This window comes from Cricetulus griseus, chromosome 7 (assembly GCF_003668045.3).
Source record: "Cricetulus griseus strain 17A/GY chromosome 7, alternate assembly CriGri-PICRH-1.0, whole genome shotgun sequence".
NCBI lineage: Eukaryota > Metazoa > Chordata > Mammalia > Rodentia > Cricetidae > Cricetulus > Cricetulus griseus.
The window spans coordinates 11,691,327-11,714,973 of NC_048600.1; the positions used below are offsets into that span (position 1 = coordinate 11,691,327).

A 23,647-nucleotide genomic window follows, 5' to 3' on the forward strand; every position below is an offset into this window, starting at 1 on the left:
ATCTAACTACTCACAGAGACCTTTTCCAGAAAAGGCAAGCAAGTTTACCAAACATGAAATACACCAGGTACGCAGCGACTGCTCTTTAGGTACTTTTTTAGAAATAACCATAGACAGAAAGGAACATTCCAGAACACTTGGACAGGAATCAGATCGCGTGAGCATCATGAAGCTGGTAGAAAGTTTCACCTCAGTGAAGATCAGAACACCATGTGCAAAAATTAAGCCGAATGGCAAGTAGCCATCACACATAACTTAATAGCACATTCTTTGTTTGGTTTTGGAGACAGGTTTCTCTGTGTAACAAACCTGTTGTCCTGAAACTCAGTCTGTAGACCAGGTTGGATCCACCTGTCTCTGCCTCCCAGGTGCTAGGATTAAAGGCGTGTGCCACCACCACCTGGCAGGACCTAGTTTTTAAAAGTGCTTACTTTGAAATTTTCAAAAGAACCATGACCTTAAAGTTCGTATGTGTGTTCCTTTTGGAGTTCTTTTTTTGTTTTTGTTTTTGGTTTTTTTGTTGTTGTTGTTGTTGTTGTTTTAATGACGATTACTGTAATTTCAGCTTTTACCTAATATCTAAATAAAGTAAACCCTTTGTCATATACCCTACTTTACATCTTCAGAGGATATACATATTCAGAGGAGCTCATCTAAGGCCTTAGTCATTTAATTTAGCAACTATCATCGACGAGCTTTGACCCATTAATCCCTCGGTAGGTCACTCTGCTTGGTCTAACCAGCACTCCATAGTTTGGCTTGCAGGTAAAATAGCGTTTGTCACCCACAGCACCATCATTTTTTCCCTTGGCACTTCGGAGCTCCAATCCAAGCCAGATGCCGGAGGCAAAGTCCGTGGGGCCCACGTACCTAACGGTAGCCATTTCGTTAGAGCTGGTGAGCAGGACCTGGGAGCCCTCATGCAGCTTCGCGGTCCCCTCAAGGCCGCCTGCTGTGGTGCTGCTGCTCCAGCTGCGGCGCAGAGTGGTCTTGGACCTGTCCAGAAGGGAAAGGAAGAACCGGCCTTAGACACGGAGCCACTGGAAGCAGTTGCCACGTGCACTGCAGGCATGCCTACCGCTTTAATTTACAAATCAGAAAAATTTAGCGCAATAACTTTATTTTTAGTTTTGAGCAATATAGCATTAGATGTTTTTGTTTACTTTTACTTTCCTATTCCTCAGAAGAATCTAAATTATAAGTGGAAATCTTGCTCTCTTTATTTTTCTATTGTCACAAGGACATCTTTTATTTTAATATAACCATTTCTTTTTAATTAAATGTAAAAGGCAATATCCACTCATATAGTTAGAGGATTTTTTTTCTTTCTTTTTACTTGTGAAATTATAATTTTAAAAACTGGAAATAGCAGGTATCAGGAATATACTTCCAATTTCTAAATGCTTTTCTCTTTTGGCTCTTTTAATACTTCCCTGCTCTCTCTCTCTCTCTCTCTCTCTCTCTCTATATATATATATATATATATATATATATATATATATATATTCACACACATACACACAGAGAGAATTTCAGTAAACAATTAGGAAAAATACACATAACTTTAATAAATACCATTATATTTTTAAAATGAAACTGTATTCTGAATGTAGTAAATTAAAATTTCCTTTTGTTCCCTTTAAAGTATTTCTTTATATGAAAACAAATCTTAAAACCTAACTTTGGAAAATAAATTTTAGATAAAGATATAGGTCATCTTTCCCTTCTGTTAGCACAGGAGGGTCTGGGCTCTGCCGAATAGCATTCCTGTCCTACAACAACACATCTCCTAAGATGCTCTAGAGGTAGCCCTTAGCACCTGCCACCTACCTGAGTGGAACAAAACGGGCCTAAGGCTGTCCTGCCCTCCAAAATTCCTCCACCCACCCACACTGCCCTCCAGAGTTCCCCCCCACTGCCCCACCCCCATCTTTCTCTGTATCCACAGGGGCAGCTGACCCTGATATCCACAATGAAATCTTCACCTGGACGTTGATGCCCTCTCACTTGGAGCCATCCAGAATGGTTATTTAGGGCCTGCCAAGGGTGCCTGAAGTCTTCTACCTCAGGGCCTGGGTACCTTCCTTTCCCGTGTCTACTACTGCCAAAACTGCCTAACATCTTCCTGTAAAGAGTGGGTCCTACTAACTTTACACTTTATTGTCTACATTTTCAACAGATTAATTCACTGTGTATCTGAGTGTATTATTCATGTTAGCCTATGTGTCTGCTGAAGAAGGCATCAGGTGTCCTCCACACTGTCCACTTCTTTCTTTTGAGGCCACTCTCACCACTGAAACTAGAGCTCATGTTGTTGGAAGCCAGCAAGCTCTGCAGAACCATCCAGATTCAGGTCATGTGTTTTATATGACAAAAGTGTACTTCTAGCTAAGGCTTGAAGCACTACACTGAGCAGGAGTGGGGCAAGTGGGCACCCTTGTCGTCTCAGGTTAGTTTTCTCCATTTAACAGGATGGTGGCTATTGGTTTGCCATATATAGTCTTTATTATCTGAGGTATATTCCTTCCATGCCTAGGCTCTCCAGAGAGGTTTTTGAGGGGTTTGGGGGGGGTATTGTTGGGTTTTTGTTTTTGTTTTTGCTTTTTTTAACCGCAAATGGTTATTGGATTTTTAACTGAAATGATCAAGTATCCCTTTCTACAGATGGCATGACTCTGCATCAAAGACCCCAGAGACTCCATCAGGAAACACCTAGAATTGACCAACATGTGAAGCAAAGTAGTGGTTACAAAATTAACATGCCAAGACCAATATCCTTCCTACACACTAAAGACAGCCTGAGAAGGAAATCATGGAAACAATCACACTCTCAACAGTCGACAAATACACCTGGAATAAACCTGAGAAAGTCACAGATACACACAATGAAAACTTTGAAACACTAGAGAAATAGACTGAAGAGACCTCTTGAGCACATGGGTTGGTAGCATTAATATTGTAAAAACAGCTATTCTACCAAAAGTAATCTACAGATTCAATGCAATCCACATCTCAATTCTGATGCAACTCTTCACAGAAATTGAAAAAAATAATAATCTTAAAGTTCATACAAAAATATAAAAGAGCCCAGATATCCAAAACCACCATTACAATAAAAACTCTGCTGGAGGTATCACCATTCCTGACTTCAAATTACCCTAGAGAGCCGCAGTAAACACACATAGCACTGGCACAAAGCCAGACACACTCAACAAGTGAAGTAGAACCAGGAATCAATATATAACTAAGCCCCCATGCCTACAGCCACCTGATTGTTTACAAAAATGCCAAAATACACATTGGTGAAAAGACAGTATCTTCAACAAACGGCACTGAGAATGCTGGATGTTCACATAAAGATTGAAACTTGATCCTTCTCTCATCCCCTGCAAACAGATCAATTCCAAATGGATCAAAGATCTTAATATCAAACCCAAACACTGAGACTACTAGACAAAGAGAGTACAGAGGACTCTTCAGGATATAGGCTGAGGTGAGGACTTTCTGAACAGGACGCCAATCACCTAGGAAACAGAACCAACAATCAACAAGTTGGACTTCACAAAAAAGTTTCTGTATCACAAAGTAAACAGTTAATCCAGTGAAGACACAGCCCACAGAAAGGCAAAGATAGAAGATGGATGGATAAAATGGATGGATGATTGATAGATGACAGACAGATAGGAGGGTGAATGGGTGGGATGCATGGATAGGTGGATGGGTGAGTGGGAGAGGCAGATAGATAGATAGATAGATAGATAGATAGATAGATAGATAGATAATAGATGAGAGTAAGTGGGTAGATGGATGCATGGATGGATGGATGAATGGGCAGGTAGATGAGTGGGTAGGGTGAGTAAATGATAGATAGATAGATAGATAGATAGATAGATAGATAGATAGATAGATAGATATAATAGGTTGATGGGTAAGTGGGTAGATGGATGATGGGTGAATAGGTAGACATGTAGGTAGGCATCTTAGGCATATAGGTAGGTAGATAGGTAATGATATACAGATATAGATGTATATCCTAAAATATCTTTGTCAATTAATTATACATCTGACAGAAGACTGACCAGTGTCTAGAATATACAAAGAACTCAGAAAACTAAACACCAAGAAAATAAACAGCCCTATTAAAATATGGGCAATAGGGCCGGGTGGTGGCTATATAGGTGCTGGGAATTGAACCCCAATTCTATATAGAACAACAAGTGCTCTAACCACTTAGCAGCTTTCCAGCCCCAATTTCGTCTTTCTAAATGGATAAGATCTGGGGAGAAAGGAACCACTATGCACAGTTGGTGAGAGCACAAACAGGTACAGCCACTATGAAAATCAGTGTGGCAGTTCCTCAAAATCTAGAATGAGATCCATCATCTGACCCAACTATAACTCCTTGGGATATATGCAAAGGACTCTTATTTTCTACTACAAAGACACATGCTCATCCATGTTTATTGCTGCTATATTCACAATGGGGAGGATATGAACAGCCAAGATTTCAATCAACTAGTGAATAGATAAGAATGTTGTAGCTACACACAACAGAATTTTATTAATCTGTAAAGAAAATGGAAATTATGAAATTTGAAAAACTACACTGAGATAACCCAGACCCATAAAGACAAGTACCACCTGCTCTCACTTATATATAGATCCAAAAATGAATCTCTACATTTGTTTAACTTGGAGTACCTATGAAAACTATAAAGGGGCCATTGGCGGTGGTGGGGGAGAATTTTAAGAGGGAAGACAACAGAACACAGGTGATAAGAGGGGCAAGGGGGACTAATGGGAATGGATGTTTAAGTAGGAAGGGGATGGGGGTGTAGATCATAGGACAAGGTGAGACAAAGATAATTAATTGTAAGGATGCTTGGAAAAGCCACATAGAAATCACCATGTTATAAGCGTCATGTAAGTGAGGCTGGAGAGAATACTTGGTGCTCACTGTTCTATCATGAGACCTAGAGTTTGGATCCTAACACCCTGACATCTCACAAATGCCTGCAACTCCAGCACCCAGGAATCTGACATCTTATCTCCCCCACTGGTGTGTGTGCACACATGCATGCACATACATATATTCATACATAATTAATAAATAATAATAATAATAAATCCTAAAAATGAAAGTTTATTTGAAGTTGCCCTGTACATGGGATTATGTGCCTACAAGCAGCATAGGTTGACAAATGAAAGGTCCATTTCCAGGTATGAGATACCTCCCCTCAAGCTGCTGGCCAAGGGTGTCCTAGAAACCCCCAAAACAATACCAGCTATTGCCATTGCTCTTAGTTGCCCACCAGAAATTAATGGTAAGACCCTATTGCTGATGACACAACACAATTTAGTCACAAAACATGGAGAAATGAAGTTTCTGAGTGGAAACTTCCTCCCTATGTAGAAAGGTGCTATATAGGCTGCTGGGAACAAGAGTCACCAACAGTCTTAGCTGTTTGTGTACCCTGTGGGTCACAGTAAGGACCAATGTGGCAAAACATCCCCAAAAGAGCAATAGTGACATGAATGTTTTGGGGTAACCAACTGCTTTCTGATTGGATTAAGACACCATTCCATGGGAGAAAAAGCATGCCTGCTACTGTAAATCTGGCCAAGAACCCATGTTTGAGAAACCCATAGGCCAGAGGGGTGGACCAACTGCTATTATTTTGCTAAATGGACATAGTATCAAATTACCCTCTAAGTCCACATTCCTATATCCATAGATCAGTGCTACATCATTCTCAGACTACATCAAAGAAGTTTCCTTGTATGGTGGATGCCTTTGGCACTGGTACAACTGGTCAAGGTACAGAGAATAAGTGTCTATGGAATGCTCAGCCACAGATGCAACATCTATGCACATCCCCTTACTCCAAGGTTCAGGCACCATTGTGGAAAAGGAACCAGAGAAAAAATGTCAGAACAGAGGTTAAGGATGGCTGGTGTGAAGCCATGTCTACTGTACATGCCAGAACTGATGCACTCATGAACTCACAGCAGCTGTGGTTGCCTGCATGAGACCTGCACGAGAACAAGCCATCAACCATTCTTAGCATAGAGGGGAAAGGGGATCACCAGCCACCATCTCCACCCTGGCTAAGAAACTACTGGCAGTTAGTTAATGGCTTCTTGGGGGAAGGAGAGTGAGTTTTCTTCAAGAGTGTGGCCCCTGGTAGGTCCATCATATTCCAAAGAATGTCCCCATACTTCTGAGTTTATGGTAGTTTAAAGTGAATTTGGTGGACTTAAAAAAAAAAAAGGACATGAATTTGGGAGGGAGTATGGGATGAATATGGAAGGAGTATGAGCAAACAATTGTGTGCATGTGACATTCCCAAAGGATTAACAAAAATATTTTATTCTTTCTCTAAACAGGTACTGGTATCACTCTGTTTACATAGCTGTGAAGTTTGATTTCTTGCTATTTCCACAGGAAGCAGCTGAGTATTACTACTTGCTGCTCCACGTATCCACATTGTGCACAAGTGACCTGATGCTGTGCCCCTGCCAGGGTTCACCCCCAACTCCCCGCTCCGTTCTCTGTACCATCCTCCTGCTCAACAACCTCCACACTGGTTCTGCTGCCCTTGGTCTTCAGAATCCTCTCTGTCTAGGCTGTGTCTTCCCACTACTCCCCATGCTGTCTAAGAATGCTTGACTATCTTCAATAAGCTGGAGAATAAAGTTACAGTCCTTAATCTCCCAGCTATTTGACTAGGGAGGCCAATTTCAAACTCTAAATCAGTGATGGATTTGAGCAATATACACACTAGGGGAATCTTAGATGGGCCTTACATTTCTTTCATGCATGGGTGAGCTTATTAGATCAGATCTGATTAATTCAGTAAACAGGACTTCAAAACCAACCCACCTTACTCAGTGAAAACACAATGTAAAGCCCCCCAGCTTCTATTAGTGGCCATACTAACCTCTTAGAAGAGAAAACACACGAAGTGCACTGCTTTTAGCCACTTGTGACATTTTTAATTGAGCTTTCAAAAAAGGGAGGGAGAACTCAACACACCAATCACACTTTCTCTCTTACGTGCTAACATTCTATCGAGTAGGGTGTGAGATACAAACTCCATTTTTCTTCCTTCACAGAATCCTGGCATGCTCATCTTGAAAGGCAGTTTCCTAAGTCTTCTCAATACTCACTTGGCAAAAGCATTTCTCCTGTTAATCTCTTTTTGGGAAGAAGCAGAGGTTGTGCTGAAACTTCTCCTAAAACCTAAATGTGAGAGTAAATGTCAGAAAAGGAAAAATACATCACTTGTTTTCAATAAACTCTACAAAGAGTTATTTTTAATCACTTCTACAGATGTTCTATGACACCAAGAGGTTTTCTTGTTTTTCTGTTTTCTTGAGGAAACTGCTATGCAGCAGTTCCTCCAAGACAACCCCCGCCCCCCATCCTTCAGGGAAGTGCCTTAAGATCAGGAAGTAAACAATTCAAAAGCCTCAGGAAGTCCCTAAAACTGACCAAATCCAACAGGCCCCTCCCTCCTGAGCACACACAGGCAAAAGAGACAAGAGACCAGACTCACTGCTTGAAAGCTCATCTGTCTAAAAGATACTGAGCCACCTGAAAGAGACACCCTTCAGCCCACTGAGCTGCCTGTGGACTGTGCATTGTACTCCAGGTTTCTAGCTTCCATAAGGGGTCCTCCACCTGCGCTGGGATGGGCTTTTGGTGATGTATCTGTCTTTGAGTCACTTCTGCTCCTGTCTATAACCTCTCCCACACTCCTGTAAGTAGCCTCAATAAAATTCACTGGCTCACCAAGTTGGACCTTGGTGACATCCTTACTTTGGTCTGTTGTTGGTTCCTACATCAGGTGAGTAAATACTTGTTCACATCTCCACAGGAACAGTATCACATAACAAAAATAAAACAAGTGCCTACTCAGAACATAACTAGCTTAGATTTCTAGACAATTTCTTATTCTTGCTTTCTTCACCAAGCTCTGCTCACACAGGGATAAGTGATGAGTAAAACATGAATTATGGAGCTTTCTCCTGTAAGATTTCCTGAAAACTAAGTAACACCAAGTCACACGCTGATAAAATGGGCTCAGTATATGATTAAATATTACAATCTTGATAATCATATGGAAAGGATGTTTTTTAAAAACTATCATTAAAAATATTCTAGTAACAAAACACTGAACAATAAGCTTCAGAGCTCTTCAGTGTGCCCCTTCCATACAAAAGTGTTCAAAGATTAAATGACTTCACAAAAGGTAGAGTTACAGAGAGAAAACAGATTTTCAATTCAGGTAAAGCTGAAGAAATCTCTTGATTAAAATGACTCCCAATTTAAAACAACTATAATTTTATAGAATGTATTGTTGAGCTAACTCAAAATCATATTCTCTCTCTGTCTCTCCCTGTCTCTCTGTCTTTGTGTGTGTGTGTGTGTGTGTGTGTGTGTGTGTGTGAGTGTGTGTGTGTGTGTGTGTGTGTGTATGTATGTATGTATGTATGTATGTATGTATGTATATGTATGTGTGCATGTCTGTGTATGCATACTGGGGGCACACCAAGATCCCCCAAGTACAATTTCAGAGAGGCCAAACCATAAAAAAAGAAAGAAGCCAAGAGAAGCTGCCAAGTGCCCAGTGTGCAATCTTGTACCACAGGGTTGCCACTAAACTCTTGGGTAGTGAATTTCTGACTGGCTGTACCAGTCAGACATGGGGAAGGAAGGAGTGAGGGCTGGTACATGGGGGAATCCCACCTAAGATTCCTGGTAAAGGAGTTCATGCTCAATGTAACTTGGGGTAAGAAACCAAATGAAACAATGGCTTTCATATCAGTGCAAGACTAGAATTATTGCTCTCAAATATGGTGGCCACTTACAAATTCATGTTATCTATGTTATTCAAAAAACAAAGAAGACAAAGAAAACCACTGCAGAGAATGTAAGTTGACTCAGATCTAGGGTGGCAGTGCTTCCAGGCAAACAGTAGAAGTTAATACATATGAAGGCATCAAAGACTTGTCATTGGTAACATATTCATTAAACAAGCATTTCACAGTAATAAATTACAAAGTCACAAGGAAGGTAGACACTAAGTCTCAACAGAGACAGGCTGCAGAGGTAGACATAGCAAAGTTTCAGATATTGAATTAGTTAACATCAAGTAATTAATTCCACAGAAATAAAAGGAGGTGGAGAGTGTCTATGTTCATAGACAGATTAGTAGTAAAATCAGATCTCCCCAACTTCATCAAAACCTCAACAAAATAATAAAGTTTATATGAGAAGGCAAAGAACCCAGAATAACCAACATGATATCAATGGAGAATAAAGTCAGAGGACTGGTACCATTTAATATGAGGAATTACTGTAAAGCTACAGGAATCAGAACAGTGTGGTACTGGTGAAAGAGCAGATGATTGCTAAGGAATACACTCAAGGTTGACCTCTGGTTCAACACACACACACAGAGAGAGACAGACAGACAGACACAGAGACAGAGAGAGAGACAGAGAGACAGAGAGACAGAGAGACAGAGACAGAGAGAGGGACGAGGACACACATACACAGAGACAGAGAGAGACAGAGACAGAGACAAAGAGACAAGAGAGGGATGAGGACACACACACAGAGGGGGGGATGAGGACACACACAGAGAGAGAGAGAGAGAGAGAGAGAGAGACAGAGAGAGAGAGGAGGGGGGGAGCATTCAAAGGACAAGGACACACACAGCAGAAGACAAGGGACTCAGACACAATGGAGAAGACCACTGTAAATATGGAAAAGTGCCACAGGCACACATCCACCTACAAGTCAGAACGGCCCAGCAAAATCACACAACACCATACACCACCAGGAATGTCACATCAAAACACACTCACTAGAATGGTGACAATCCCTGGTCATGGAGTTGACTGTAACAAATATCCAAGGATCGTTATTATATGAATAGCTGTTTCATAAACAGCTATCCACAAATGGAAAAGAAAATCAAACTCAATCCTTACCCCAAAGTCAATTCTGGGTAAATTGAAAATTGTGAAACACAAAACCAAAAAAAAAAATTTTTTTTTTTTTTTAGGTTTTTCGAGATAGCTTTGGAGGCTGTCCTGGAACTAGCTCTTGTAGACCAGGCTGGTCTTGAACTCACAGAGATCCGCCTGCCTCTGCCTCCTGAGTGCTGGGATTAAAGGCATGCGCCACAAACGCCCAGCTCAAAACCAAAATCTTAAGACAATGTTCAGGAAAGAGCACTGTAGTTTCTGTCTCATGGAGAAAAAATCTTAATATAAAAAAACACAAACCATGAACTGTTTTATTCTTTGACTACATAAAAATTAAAGAAATCTTCTTACCAAAGATGTCAGAAAAGTGAAGATATATCATCAGCTGGCAAATATTTGTAACACACAAAACCAACAAAGATTCATCCCCAAAGTATACAAAGAAACATTCAAATTAGCAAGATAAGAAGCAAATGACCCAAAAGAAGAATGAGCTAGAGGCTTAAACAAAAGAAAGGAAGTGTGTGTGTGTGTGTGGTGTGTGTGTGTGTGTGTGCGCGCGCGTGCACCCCACAAACTGAAAACTGAAAAGGATCAACTGCTTCCATGTCAACTAATTAACATCTGGAAAAAGCAAATTAAAGTCATAATGAAATACTGTTTAAATCTAGCAGAGTAGCAACTGTTTCCATGCCCAACAAGAGGGCAGTTTGGGAGATTAGGGGAACAGTGGCTGAGAGTATGCAGTGCAAACACCTGGTGTTCCCTAGGGAGAGCACAGGGATGGTAGCCATGTTCAACTAACCCCAGGACAACTTCTACACATATGTATAGTTAGTAATAATAAAAAAAAACAGGATGAAGCAAAAATGACCAGCAGCTACAGAGTCAGTCATATATTCCACTGAAATGCCAAAAAACAAAATAGCAGATAATAGAAACAAAACGTTGCTTACTGATAGCTGCATATAGTAGAAAAGATCAAGAAAATCAGAGGAATTATGAGGCTCATAACCTTAGGGTGGGATGCACAAAAGGGAGGCAGGGAAAAGGGAGGTGGGACTCGGGGTTTCCACAACACAGCTGGGAGGCAGGAAATGGATACACTCCAGGCTTACATGCACGATGCAGATTCATTTCAGACACTCTTTGGTGGAAAGATATTGATACAGATACTGAACAATAAAAATACATTTCAATGAAGGAAAGTGAATAAATACTTTAAACTGAATTTTAAACCCATCATCTTACCAGGATAAGAATGATTCTGCTTATTTGAAGATATTTCTGAAAGTGTATCCAGGGAATCTGATAGTCTGGGAATAAAACAAACAGAGCATGCCTGGTTAGATGTAGCTGGTCTTCCGGTTAGGGTGGACTCTCAAATGATGCTCTCACATCAACACTGATATCTTCTATCCCATCCATTCAACAGCATTGATTGGGCAGCCACGTGAGCCAGGAAAGAGCTTTACTCTAGCATGGGTGACAGGCAATACACAGACAGGGTATCACTACCAAGAACAGGCAGCATGGGAAACTCAGCTCATCTGAATCAGGGTCCTGACTTCTGACATTATGTGTTTGGTGGCTTTTATGGATCTAGGAATTGAACCCCGGGCCTTGGCACTAACGGCTCTGCCACTGTGCCGTATCTGCTGCCTGGTTCGTATTTTGTCGCTGCTGCTGCTGCTGTTTTCCCATTGCTAGGGATTGAACCCACAGTGACTTCTGACTTTCCTTTCAAATTTCATCTCCAAAGCTAAAACTAAAAACTGTGGAGATAAGTTTAATAGATATAAGAATAAAATTATAAAAATGTCACCAATTCTGATATTGAAAAAAAAAGAGGCCGGCAGAATTTCTGATAAACCTGGACAGCAATATAATCCAAGGCCTTCTATGCTTGACTCTGCCCACCACTGCAAGGGTTGCCTTCCAGTGAGGGTCTCTCTCTTTTTTATATACTTGAATCATTATTTTTAAAAAGCCAGGTCCTGAAAGCCTCATTTTCTTTCAACCATTCACGACCTAAATCTGCAAGGCCTTCATCTGTCAATCACTTCCAACACACTTTATTTCATCAAAAGTCCTGCAGCCCCTGCAGTGTATTCCGTTATATCCTGCAGTTCATATGCATTATTTTACAGGACACACACACATTGCGATCAAGGAGGGCTTGATGGACACACAGCCCACCCCAGGTAAGCAGCAGGTACTGGAATGGAGTGGTGATGGAAAGCTGAGAGGAAACTTCTGGAAGTGATCAGTTCACTAGAAGTAAGTGCCAACAGCAACGACAGAACACACGAATACCATGTTTACAGGGACCTATTAGGCAGTCAGGGGAGGAATCAAATTTAATCTAGTGAGTGGGTTTCTTTAGACTGCCTTTAAAGAATATTCACTGGTGTTATTAACCAAGACAATTCACTAAATGAAAATTGTGTAATGACACACAGACTGAGAAAGCTATTTAAACAGAGAAACCATGTGGGCGGATCCTGGGACAAACACCCATTTTAAAAATGCAGAGGGGAGAAATAAAAAAGCCAGCTTTGATCCCAAGGCACTAGATCCCAAAGCACTAGAGGTCAGAGCATGACTAGTCACCCAGACAGTCTCCAGCAGTCCCAAGTTTAAAATCTTCTTGTCCTGAAGACCAGTGGGCCTTTAAAGAGCTCCAAGCTGGCTTACATTAGAAATGCCTTAAAACCGGAGACCATGTCTGTTTTGTTTGCTCATAGAATGCCTAGCACAGCACAAAGTGCTAAAAGACACTTAATAGTATTTGATGATGATGAATGAGACAATCAGAAGATGACAGGAAAACAGCTGGATGGAGACAGTGGTTCATTTCAACAGAAACCATTTCTTTTAAGAAGTGGGGGTTGCTTTCAAACGTACTACCTTGAAGAAGACCAAAGGGAAGGCAAGTGAAACAGAGTGAATCCAACGTGTGCTCTGTAAACAAAGCAGTGAAAATACAAAACTACAGGGAAAAGTGTGGCTTTATAAATGAAGACCGAGAAAAGGCTGTGGTGGCACAGAAAGCATGGGACTGGGAATCAGAACCGACTGGTACCCACTGTGCCTGAAATATACCAAATTCTGTGCTCTAGTTAAATGAACATGGAACAAATTCCAGTCTTCATGACTGAGAGACAAATAAACTAGTGCAAAGTAGTTGTCAATCATCTGTCAGACCCAGGTCCAGAGGAGAGTGACCAAAGCCCCAGTAACCATTACAGGGTTATGGGCAAGAACTCACTTTTGACTCCAAACATCTGGGGTTTAAATCTCCACTGCAGAACACAGCTGGCCTTAGTTCTCTGGGCTCCATGGGTTGCTTTAAGTCACTGATACAGAGACAGCACTGGGAATACTGTCCCAGTGCTGGTAAGTGCTATCCACTAAAAGCAGGGGCTTCAGGACAATAGGAAAATAACAAAGCTGGGCTAAGTACAGCCCTTCCATTACTCAGCCATGTGACTTCAGCTCTGCTACTTTTTGTCTGGAACACTATTTTCCCACCTGTTAGATGGGAATAACCAGAGCAGTTCATGGCTCCCTGGGTCTGCAGGGGACAATGACACATTCCACTTGGGTGCTCAGTATAAAGCCTACCATTAAATGCTCAATAAAGGTTGGTAATACTTAGTGTTATTTTCCAACTCACCAGGCCAAGTATTTATTTGGATCAAGAGAAACAACACTGAAGGGAAGACACCTTAAGAGCTACAAAGCATTGTATGCTGAAGGCTCTGTTGCTGAAAAGAATAACATATCAAGTACACTAGAAATGAAGAAAATTAACATCAAAGGCATATGTAGTTATTCAGTAAGAAAATGATACTGTGGAAGAAACACGATTTTTAAAAACTTGGGTCTGCCCAGAAACCATCAGCATCCAGCTAACAGGGACTAAGAGAGACTCCAGACACCAATACAGTTCTCGTCTCATGAGTCTGGTTATACCATGTAAGTTGTATCCTGATCAGAGATCACAACCCCTTTTCCAGCCTTGGAAAATCAGAGTCTGCCTCCCAGCTCCACATTTCACCAGAATTTCATGAGGGCCTGTGTTTTGGATCAGCCTGCTTTTAAAACCAGAGCCAGGTGGCAACGAGTACCCTGTCTCACCAAGGAAGGTTTGTTACACAGAAGTTCCTGAGACTCTGCTTCCCCCGGAGAACTACTGCCTATCTATTTTTGAAAACTAAGAGAATCAGAGGAAAAAGCCATTTTGGTTCCATTAGGTTTGTAGGAGAATGAATGGGTGCCTGCTGGCAGGAAATTTAATGTAGTTAGGATATGACTGAAGCAATCAGAGAGCATTTTTACTTTTGTTTGCATGACAGATTAAGCTTGCTCCTCGCACTGTTCTTAGCAGCAAACGCCACTTCTAATAGCCTACACACACTCATAGGGTTTGCAAATGAGGGAGAAAGGAGGTTTTTAAAATTGCAAATCCTCAGCAAGGCAAATTTAGCTTCCCATGAGCCTTCCCTCCCAAGAAGGTGGCCAGTTAACCCATTGAAGGAACGCATGTGCTTATCTTCCAGATGAAATTAGGGTCCCTGAGTACCATGAGGAATTGCAGAGTCTGTGTAAACAGATACACATCCCAGTGTCTTCTCACCTCTGTACCCTGGATGGGGGGGCAAATATTCCATATCGAGGAGAACAACTAAAATACTGCACACCTCCAACTGAACCATCATTCTTCCCGTGGGGCTTCTCCAGCTCTATGCCATACCAATACCCTGGAACATGAATATTACATTTTAAAAGCATCACACTTCATTCACAATCGTTTTGCGGTAATACGAACTCAAAGTCTAGATGGCTTAGTGTTTTCACAAATGACCGAGATGATGGAAGATCATCATGATCATTAAGCTTTCAAATGATAGAATTATAAAATAAAACTTGAAAATTTGAAAAGTGGGAGAAACGTTTCAGCGGCATAATTGCACAGCAGTACATTAAGGGAGAAAAATAAAACGCACAAACTCAGATTTGCAGAGAATTAGCCATTGCACAAGGGGAGCCCCACCAAGATATATCTTTAAGACTATAATGCAAAAGAAGCCATCCTTGACTCTAACATTGTGTGCTTCGGTGAGAACAGCACGGAATGATATTGAGACACGTAAATCCTAGTGTGGACCCTCCCAAGAGGAGAACACCGCAAAGTTATTAAATAATTAAACAAGGGCAGAGATAACATGGAAAACACAGGGCAGCACAGTGATGTTGCTCCATCTTCTAGCTAAATGAAGTCTTAGATTTGATATTAGGAAGACCTGTCTAACAGACAGTATCTACGGGCCTCACTCAGAGGAAGGTGAGTCTCTGGAGAGACTAAACCCAAAGCAGCATGGCTGCACTCCTGGTCGCATAAGCTAAATGGGCATTTTCCTACATCCGTGATTCCTGAGGGTGCCCTCACAGTTGACACACTCGTGGTCTGAGAAGACAGCACAGGGGTGACCCTGTTTGGTCATTTGCAACCAGTAAGAAATAAAGAATAAGCAGGTGAATCACAACCAACTTACTACATATAAATTAGGAAATGTAAAATATCCCTTCTTTCAGACTACTAGCTCTGAGTCAGTTTCAACTTCAGGAACCTTAAAAAGGCAACTCAGAATAAGTTCTCATTTTGGTTTCTGTTGTTGTTGTTTTGTTTTTTAATGTTACACCTGGGCCCATTCTATACTAAGATTGGGGCTGAAAAGACTCAAGCACAGACAGTGTCTTCTATATTTGAGTGGCCTTACTATGCCACATAAGCAGTGTCCACAAGCATCTTATCTAACCACACTAATTCTTTGAAACATACTATAAGCTTTCTGAGTCGCTTAAACCAAGTTAGTTTGGCTGGAATTATTTCTGAGTGCCATAGTTATGATTTTCCAGTCTTACTTCCTTCTGCCTTTGATATTCCACTCCACATAATTGTATTCTTTAATTAAAAGTCCCATTCTAATTGGCTACATTTATGCCACATGATTATTATATCTGTTGAAAATGCATGACATATAGCAGAAATAGATATATTCTGGCATGGGGTTTGTGAAAATAGCCTAGCAGAGAGCTATATGAAGTAAGCACTATCTAGAGATGTAAGGGAGGCCTGGACTCTAAAATAGCTCAAATAATGCACCGACTCAAACCAAAAGTGGCATTAATCCCAAAGAATGTGTTGGGAGAAAATTCGCCATGGTTCTCATGCTTCTCTCTTGTATAAGAGCAAGGGACGTTCCTGGTGAGAGGTGGGATCTCTTTCAAGAGCAGGGGCAGCCATGATAACAAGCCCAGCCCAAAGGACCCGATACCTCTAAAGGTTCAGGCTCATCTTCTAGAACATGGGCTTCTGGGTGTGCAGGTGTCACCTAGCCCTCTCAGGCCCAGCCAGTGAGATGGGGCAGGGAGATGTAGATATTCCGTCTCCTGCTAATATTGTGAGCACTATAGTCCTGTAGGCCTAGGACTGTTAATGGTTTGGCCAGCATCTATGACACTGTGACAGGCTAATTTGCTAGTCTGCAAATAGAGTGCCGATCTTATCTCCTCTGTGGGTCTTGGCAGAATGCTACACTACAAACTTTTCTTTTTCAATAGATACTGTAGATAACCTTTTCTTAAAATGCTACAATGCCACCATGTGTTAATATGGTATATTGCTACTTAAAACACAAAGGCATGGCTCCATGCAACTAACTGGCTTCTAGTTAGAATTATCATCTTTGGAATTATAAAGGAAGATCATCTTTACCTTTTAAAATGTTTATTTATTTATTTCTGTTCATGAATATGCATGTGAAACTGTGTGAGTTTATATACACAGTATGTACAGGTCCCCAGGAATTACAGTTGCCAGTGGTTGTGAGCCACCTGATGTGGATGCTGGGAACTGAACCCAGGTCCTCTGCAAGAACCATCTCTCCGGCACCAATTTATACTTTAGGAAACACTGCATTAGGTAGATGAGGCTGAATAGTTAAGTTCAGGACACGAATTTTCAGGACACGGGATACACAACAACTTTTATATTTCCTTTGTTTTTCTCTTCAAGCCATTCTGATAAACAATAGATGGTCCATCTACCTGCTCAACTCCAGGATTATCCTGGAGGGGTGGAGAGGGGACTGACTGTGAACCACTTTCCAGTCATTTAAGCATACTCTGCAGTCAGTGAGAATAAACTAGGGAAGTCAGAACTAATTTTAATATTTGACAAACATTAAACACAAATGGCAAGAGAACTGTATGGATGCCTTCAGTTCCATACAAATGGCTGAATCTTTGTCATTTTCCCTGCTCTCTTTGTCTCTGCTGTCATCCGCAAAACCTGGGAAGTGAGAACTTCCCATGACTAAATCCCATATACTGCTTTAGTTTTAAAACTTTTGTACAAAACTCATGCTGAGCCAAAACTATCTGGGTGCGTTACCTGGAGCAAAGTTTGTTGTCCCAAAGAACTTAATGGTCCCCACTCTCTGGCCTACCACCAGCACTCTTTCTCCAAGGCGGAGCTCTCCTTCACGGCAGATATTATTTGCTGTAGATGGTGCTGAAGAATTCAAACCTGTTGAAGTGGTGGGTTGGAGATTTGGGCAGGAAGGGAAAGAGGAAAGAAAACAAAGGGAAGAAAAAACTCAAAAAGCACAGTAGTTAAAAAAAATTACTCCGTGTATTGTAACTAGTCTGGCTAGTTGGGTATTTATTTCATTCATTTGCATCACAGCTGTGGTCCTCACTCAGAAGGTCAAGGCACTCAAAGCAAGTAAGGTTCCCTGAGAAAACCACAGCTGTGGGAAATGCATAAACCTTGTTCCTAAGAAAGAATGAATTCCACTAACAGCCTGGTACACTCTCTGCTCCAACAAAACCTTGGATGTAAAGAAGCAGGGCTGTGCAAGCTCTACCTCCTGTCACAGTGATGCACCTTCAACGCTACCTCGTGAAAGTAGATACAGACAACACAGGAAGAACATGTGGTAAGAAGATAGGACCAGGGGAGCAAGCCCTAGTCATATGAAGCACAGAGCTGCTGTGTTTACCCAGACTCGTGTAAGTGATGCACAGGTACACCGTTCTGGATGAGACTGCTGCAAGCTGAGCAGCCCAAAATGGATCCCAAAGTCTCAATGTCCTCAAATTCACATTCAGATTCCAGAACCACCTCTCAAAGCTTTTGGATTTTGAAGGATTTAAGATTTCAGGACTTCTGGTTAGAGATGGTCAAGTAGTAGATTGTGCAAATATTCCTAAATCCCAAACAGCACACATTCAAAACACTGATTCCAAATGTTTGGGGTAAGGAATAGCTAACTTATGACTGGTCCTGATCACCCCAACTTGCTTTCCTTCAATTTAATTAAAAACTACCCCTAAAATGCTGGCTATCTGCTATCCAGTCTCTGAGAAATACTGTCAAAGCTGTGCGAGTCCAGAAGGTGGGATCCTGGGCTCTGTCCTATTAGTAGCCAGCGGAGATAGATTGAGAAGGGCTAGAGAACTCTAGATGCAGCCTGGGGAGTCAACTGTGGGAAGGGAGAAGATGGAGCTGTGGACCCCCTGGGCCCTGGCAAAGCCCAGATCCAGTCACCAAACTCTACCTAAAAGGTGAATGAGGAAGAGAGCTTGACCTTAAAGCCAAACAAGATAGGTGTGCACAGCTCCTAGGTGCCACAGCCAGAATGACACCCAGACCCAGGGCCAGGACACCTCAGGCCTGTCCACAGCTCCTGCAGTTCAATAGTGGTAGCCAGTGAGCCAAGGTCCAGAGTGAAGCCCTTCCCACCTCTCCACTCTCCTGACCCTTTCTTTCTGATCTCACTTACTGTCCCTGCAGCCTAGTCTGACTCGGCAGTTCACCTTCCCTCCAATGCAAAAATGCAGAAAAACAGACTCACTCTAGAAAAGTTTATGGAAATGTCTCTGGGGATTCAAACATGGACACCCCCACTCCACCCCACAGCCACACACACCTCCCATTCTCTGCCCCTCCCCTGTGAAAGGTGTTTTTTTTTTCATTCTGATCATTACCTTCATCCTTACTATTATTTAGGTCAACATAATCCTCAAATGCATATACAGGCACACCGGACCTGCTTGTTCTAGAGATGAGGTGGGGTGGGGGTAATTCTGCACTCACACATAAATTCTAAAATCAATAAAGGTCAAACATCCCAAACACAGGAGGATTTCACATGAAAAGTAAGAGCATGATGCTCCCAGGGCCTCAGAAGAGAGAGTGGCCCGAGTGGGAGAGAGGGAAGGGAGGGCAACTGCATCACAGAAGCAATTCCAAGCCCAACTTCCAGGGTCCCCACTTTCCAGATCCTGGCTTCTAGGTTTACTGTACTAGGGCCACTGCCAAGGTTCCGGGAACTCCCCCACCACCATAGGCAGTTTGGGGTTTTGCTTTTATGGGGTGGGGATTGAACAACCTCACTGTCCCAGGCAATCACCTGAAAACTGAACCAAACCTCTAGCTTCCCCAAAATGTATTTTTAAACAGAAAAAAAAAAGTCAAAATAAAAACCACCACCGTGAACATTTTCCACAATAAAATACTGGTTCTGTGTAGGTACTGCAGGTATTAAGTGGTGGCCTTTGTGTGAGAATCATTTAGAACACACACACATACACATACACACACACACACACACACACACACACACACACACACACACACACACACAAACCCTCACTCTCCTAAGGGACAGGTAAACAGAGTTTGACACCATCTAAGTGGACTCCTGCTGGAGGCCGGCAGAGTGCTTTCCCTGTCCTCACACACCCTGAAGAGCAGTGGTCATGGTGGGGTGGACTGTGTGGGCCCCACATCACTGTCATCCTGGACCCCTGGGCCTCTCCTGAACAGATTAAAAATGACCTCAGCAAAAGCAGAGCAAAGATGCTTTTCTAAACAGGAAAACGATACACAGGCATGTGAGAGAGTAGGATTAGATGACAGTAAACGCAGCTTCTCAAATCCAACTGCCAATTGTGGAGCAAGGAGTCCTGGCTGGAGGCTGGAGCAGGGGTGAGGGGAGCCGGGGCACAAGGGGAAACTCAATGTGACTGAAGCCAAGGGGTAAAGTGGTAGGTAAAGGGCTCCAAATGCTGCCACCCCAAAAAGCACGGCTCAGCCTGTCTGGGGTGAAGGTAGAAGTGGAAGGGGGTGTGGGTGTAAGCAGGGAAGGGGAAAGGGGGAAGGATTTGGGGGAAGGAGGAAAGGTGAAAGGTGAAGGGTAAGAGGTTAAAGGGTAAAGGGCTCCTTCTACACATTAAAAACAGCAAATCCACTTACAAACAAACCAAGATAAAAAACACCAAGAAAGCCTGGTTGAAAAGGCCATAGATACCAGCACTGGCTCTGGATGGGAGAGAGGGGCTTTTGCTGAGAGTCTTCTTGCCACTGCTGCTCATTGTAGCCAGCTTCTTCGGGTGGCTCTGCTTACGGTCCAGCGAGGATGTGGAGGAGGAGCTGCTGATGGACCCAGGCTGGGTAACTGACAGGGGAACAGGAAAGAATCGTACTTTAAAGGGTGTTTTTAAAAAGCAAAATCAAACAAAGAAATGAAAAGGACTAATAAGATGTTTTCTGGGCAAATTCTCCTGAAACGCTTCATTTAGTTCCTCAATTGTGGATTATCTAGTGTCAAATTAAATGCCTGATTTCATCCAATGCACGGCTGTTTACACACAAAATAGATTGATGTTTACACAAGCAGAAAAGTTTAAGGATTCACAGTCAACTATCTTATGTAGGGGGTGTCACCCTATCAATTAATGTTAATTAATCTAAACACTCTCCACTCTCCTTTGGGGAAGCTGTAAGAGTTCCTCAGATACACATGCATGCATATGTGTGTGTCACACACACACACACACACACACACACACACACACACACCACGTCTTAAGGTAACAAAATTTTTAACTTTGATACATTTGCATTCAACTTGAAGGTGAGCAAGACTGCAGAGGGTCTTCCCTCCACACACTGAAAGGCAGGACATGCCTCCTGCACTGTGGACCACCTCCTGCTAAACCGGTATTTATGCATGGTAAGAAACTGATTACAGGATCTGTATTTTAAAGAGATTTTTTTTTATGAGGGTAGTTTTTACCATGGTGCTTTTTCCTTCCCAGCTATAGCACAAGTCATATAAGCTGTTCTGCACTGTGTTATCTCAAAGTTCCAACAGGAGATGTAGCTTTAGAACAGGAAGTGACGGGTTACATTACCATCATTTTCTGCTACAGTTTTCAGCTCTTCACTGGGAGGCAATGAGAGTGTGGAGTCAGAAGCATTCTCTTTTTTTGATGGCATCAACCCTGGTGAATAAACACAAAAACAGTTTCAGCAAAAGACAATTTTGCTTAACAGTAAATAAGACAATGCATTTTCTTTAAAGTACATGTATCTCTCAATATCTCAATCTTTTCCACTTCTTTTGTGGTTTCTTTTGTTTTGAGACAGGGTTTCTCTGTGTAGCCCTGGCAGTCCTGGAACTCTCTCTGTAGACCAGAGCCTCAAACTCATAGAGATCCACCTGCCTCTGCCTGCCACTTTTAAAACTTTTAAAGCCACACTGAATACACTTTCATGGATAGACAGAACCAGTACCATGAGGTTTAAGGTAGTGAAAAGGAGCTGCACGAACTGCTCAGTGCACAGCACCTGCTGAGCATGCAGCCTCTAGACTCTAGCACTACAGAACTAAGAAAAAAGAGGATGGATTTGTAGTACATCTAAGAACTCTGCCCAGCTTTGCCTGACTGAAAATCTCTAAAAACATCTGAAGCATCATGTCTGATACGTAATAGGCTTGCTCAAAACTTCTGTGTCATGCCAGAGGATGTAGCAAACCTGTCACTGCTGAGATCCAGATGAGCAGGACTTGGAAACAACTTATATGACATTGTTTCCTAACATCCAATTCCCACAACACCATCTGGGGGGCAAAGATCTTATATTGTTGGTTGTGAGCCTAGCCTTTAACGGCTGAGCTATCCCTCCACCCAAGGGACAAAGCTCTTGAATAATGAATAATGGCTGTTGAATAAGGACTTTCGTATCAACTGTATCAATTTATTTAAAGAGAGCAAATGGATCTTCCCACTTGCACTCCCAGTCAACTCAAAAAGTATTGTGAGTGAAGAACCCTACACAGGACCCTGCTGCAAACTGAAACAAGACACAGTCCTGTCCCTGAAGAGGACCCTTCCATTTAGTATGGCTAAAGACCTCACAGCTAGTGACTGTGTGAGGACACTTCATCCAAAGGACTAGTGGAGGGGTAAGTGGAAACTGAGCAAAGAGAAACAGGGGCTCATCAAGATCTCACTGAGTTGGGGCTTGAGTGGGTAGAATTTCTTCCCCCAAACCAGAGGTCTAGTAGGAAAAATGAGAGTGGGGATTCTGGGAAGTCAGAGAGAAAATCTCACAGAATGACACAGCATGTGGTAGCTTGGCTGGAAAGGAGCCCTCTGGGGACTCAGATGAGGTAAGCTTAACAAGCAGATAACAGTAAACCTCAGAGGGGCAATGCCTGGCTAAAGGTGCAACTTAACTGGACAGTACTTGCTGTCACTGCAAAGCCCTGAGTTCAATTCCTAGCTCTGCAAAAGAAGGGGGAGGGGGAGGGAAGGGGAGGGAAAACTGGAGGAGGTGGGGAGACCGTTTGGAGGGAAGGGGGAGAGGACTGGAGATGGGGGAATCTGGAGGTGGGGTAGCTTCAACTCTCCTGTAGAGAGAGGGTAGATGGGAGTATCCTGTCAAGAATGAGTTTGTCCTGGACTGGCCTGGACAGACATCCAGCTAAGTGACATTTCTTTAACAGCCACAGATAGAAGGTAGAGCAGGGAAGGCTAGATGCAGAGGCCAGTGGAAGTTACTCCAGTGGTCCACGGAGGAAATGAGATACTACAGCAGCTGCAGAGTAAGAAAACATCCTGTAGAGTTCAGTTTCCAATTATTTTATTTTTCAGTCCTAAAGTTCCATTTTCCCCTTCCGTTTGAATTGTCATCAAGATGACATGAAGTTTTAAAAATGATATTAAAGATCTCTTTGTGTATCTGCCCAGCTTCCCCCAAAACAGCATTTCACAAAACTACAGGACAGTATCCCAACCAGGGCGCATGCATTGTCTCAGCCACTGTTGTCACTTCAATCACCCCAAGTTTCCTTGACATCAGTGTGTGTGTGTGTGTGTGTGTGTGTGTGTGTGTGTGTGTGTGTGTGTGTGTGCGTGCGCGCGCGAGTGCGTGTGTGTGCGCGTGTGCATGCACATTCATGCACACGTGCACAGCATTTTATTCTTTGTGCTTCTGCTGAAGCTCATTTCAAGAGAGCTCACCTTAATTTTCATTCCGAGAGCATGAATGTGACATACTCTTTAAGTGTTTTGGTTTGGGTTTTTTGAGGGGAAGGTCTCATTACATAGCCCCAGGAATGAACTATCAAGAATATCTACAGAAAAAAGACTTGAAAATCATGTTAAGATGCCTTAAATTATCCAACTAAACAGAAAAATATTCCAAGCATAGAAGATGGCTGTAACAATGTCAGCTTTTTTTTTAATTGGTAAAAGGATTAAATGTGATGTCAGCTCACACTTC

At 42.3% G+C, this 23,647-nt stretch overlaps 1 protein-coding gene across 1 annotated transcript in view; it reads right to left on the reverse strand.

Moving 5' to 3' along the window:
* Window positions 1–432: 432 nt before the first annotated feature.
* Clip4 (CAP-Gly domain containing linker protein family member 4) overlaps window positions 433–23,647 on the reverse strand; it is a 60,957-nt gene continuing 37,742 nt past the window's right edge. The window contains exons 10-16 of the mRNA XM_027424415.2: window positions 21,271–21,360; window positions 20,385–20,531; window positions 17,462–17,596; window positions 14,642–14,765; window positions 11,251–11,315; window positions 7,171–7,243; window positions 433–996 (exon numbers count right to left, since the gene is read on the reverse strand). Of these exons, the coding sequence (XP_027280216.1) occupies window positions 675–996; window positions 7,171–7,243; window positions 11,251–11,315; window positions 14,642–14,765; window positions 17,462–17,596; window positions 20,385–20,531; window positions 21,271–21,360 (956 nt within the window). The 3' untranslated portion in view covers window positions 433–674. The remainder of the gene's footprint in view (window positions 997–7,170; window positions 7,244–11,250; window positions 11,316–14,641; window positions 14,766–17,461; window positions 17,597–20,384; window positions 20,532–21,270; window positions 21,361–23,647) is intronic.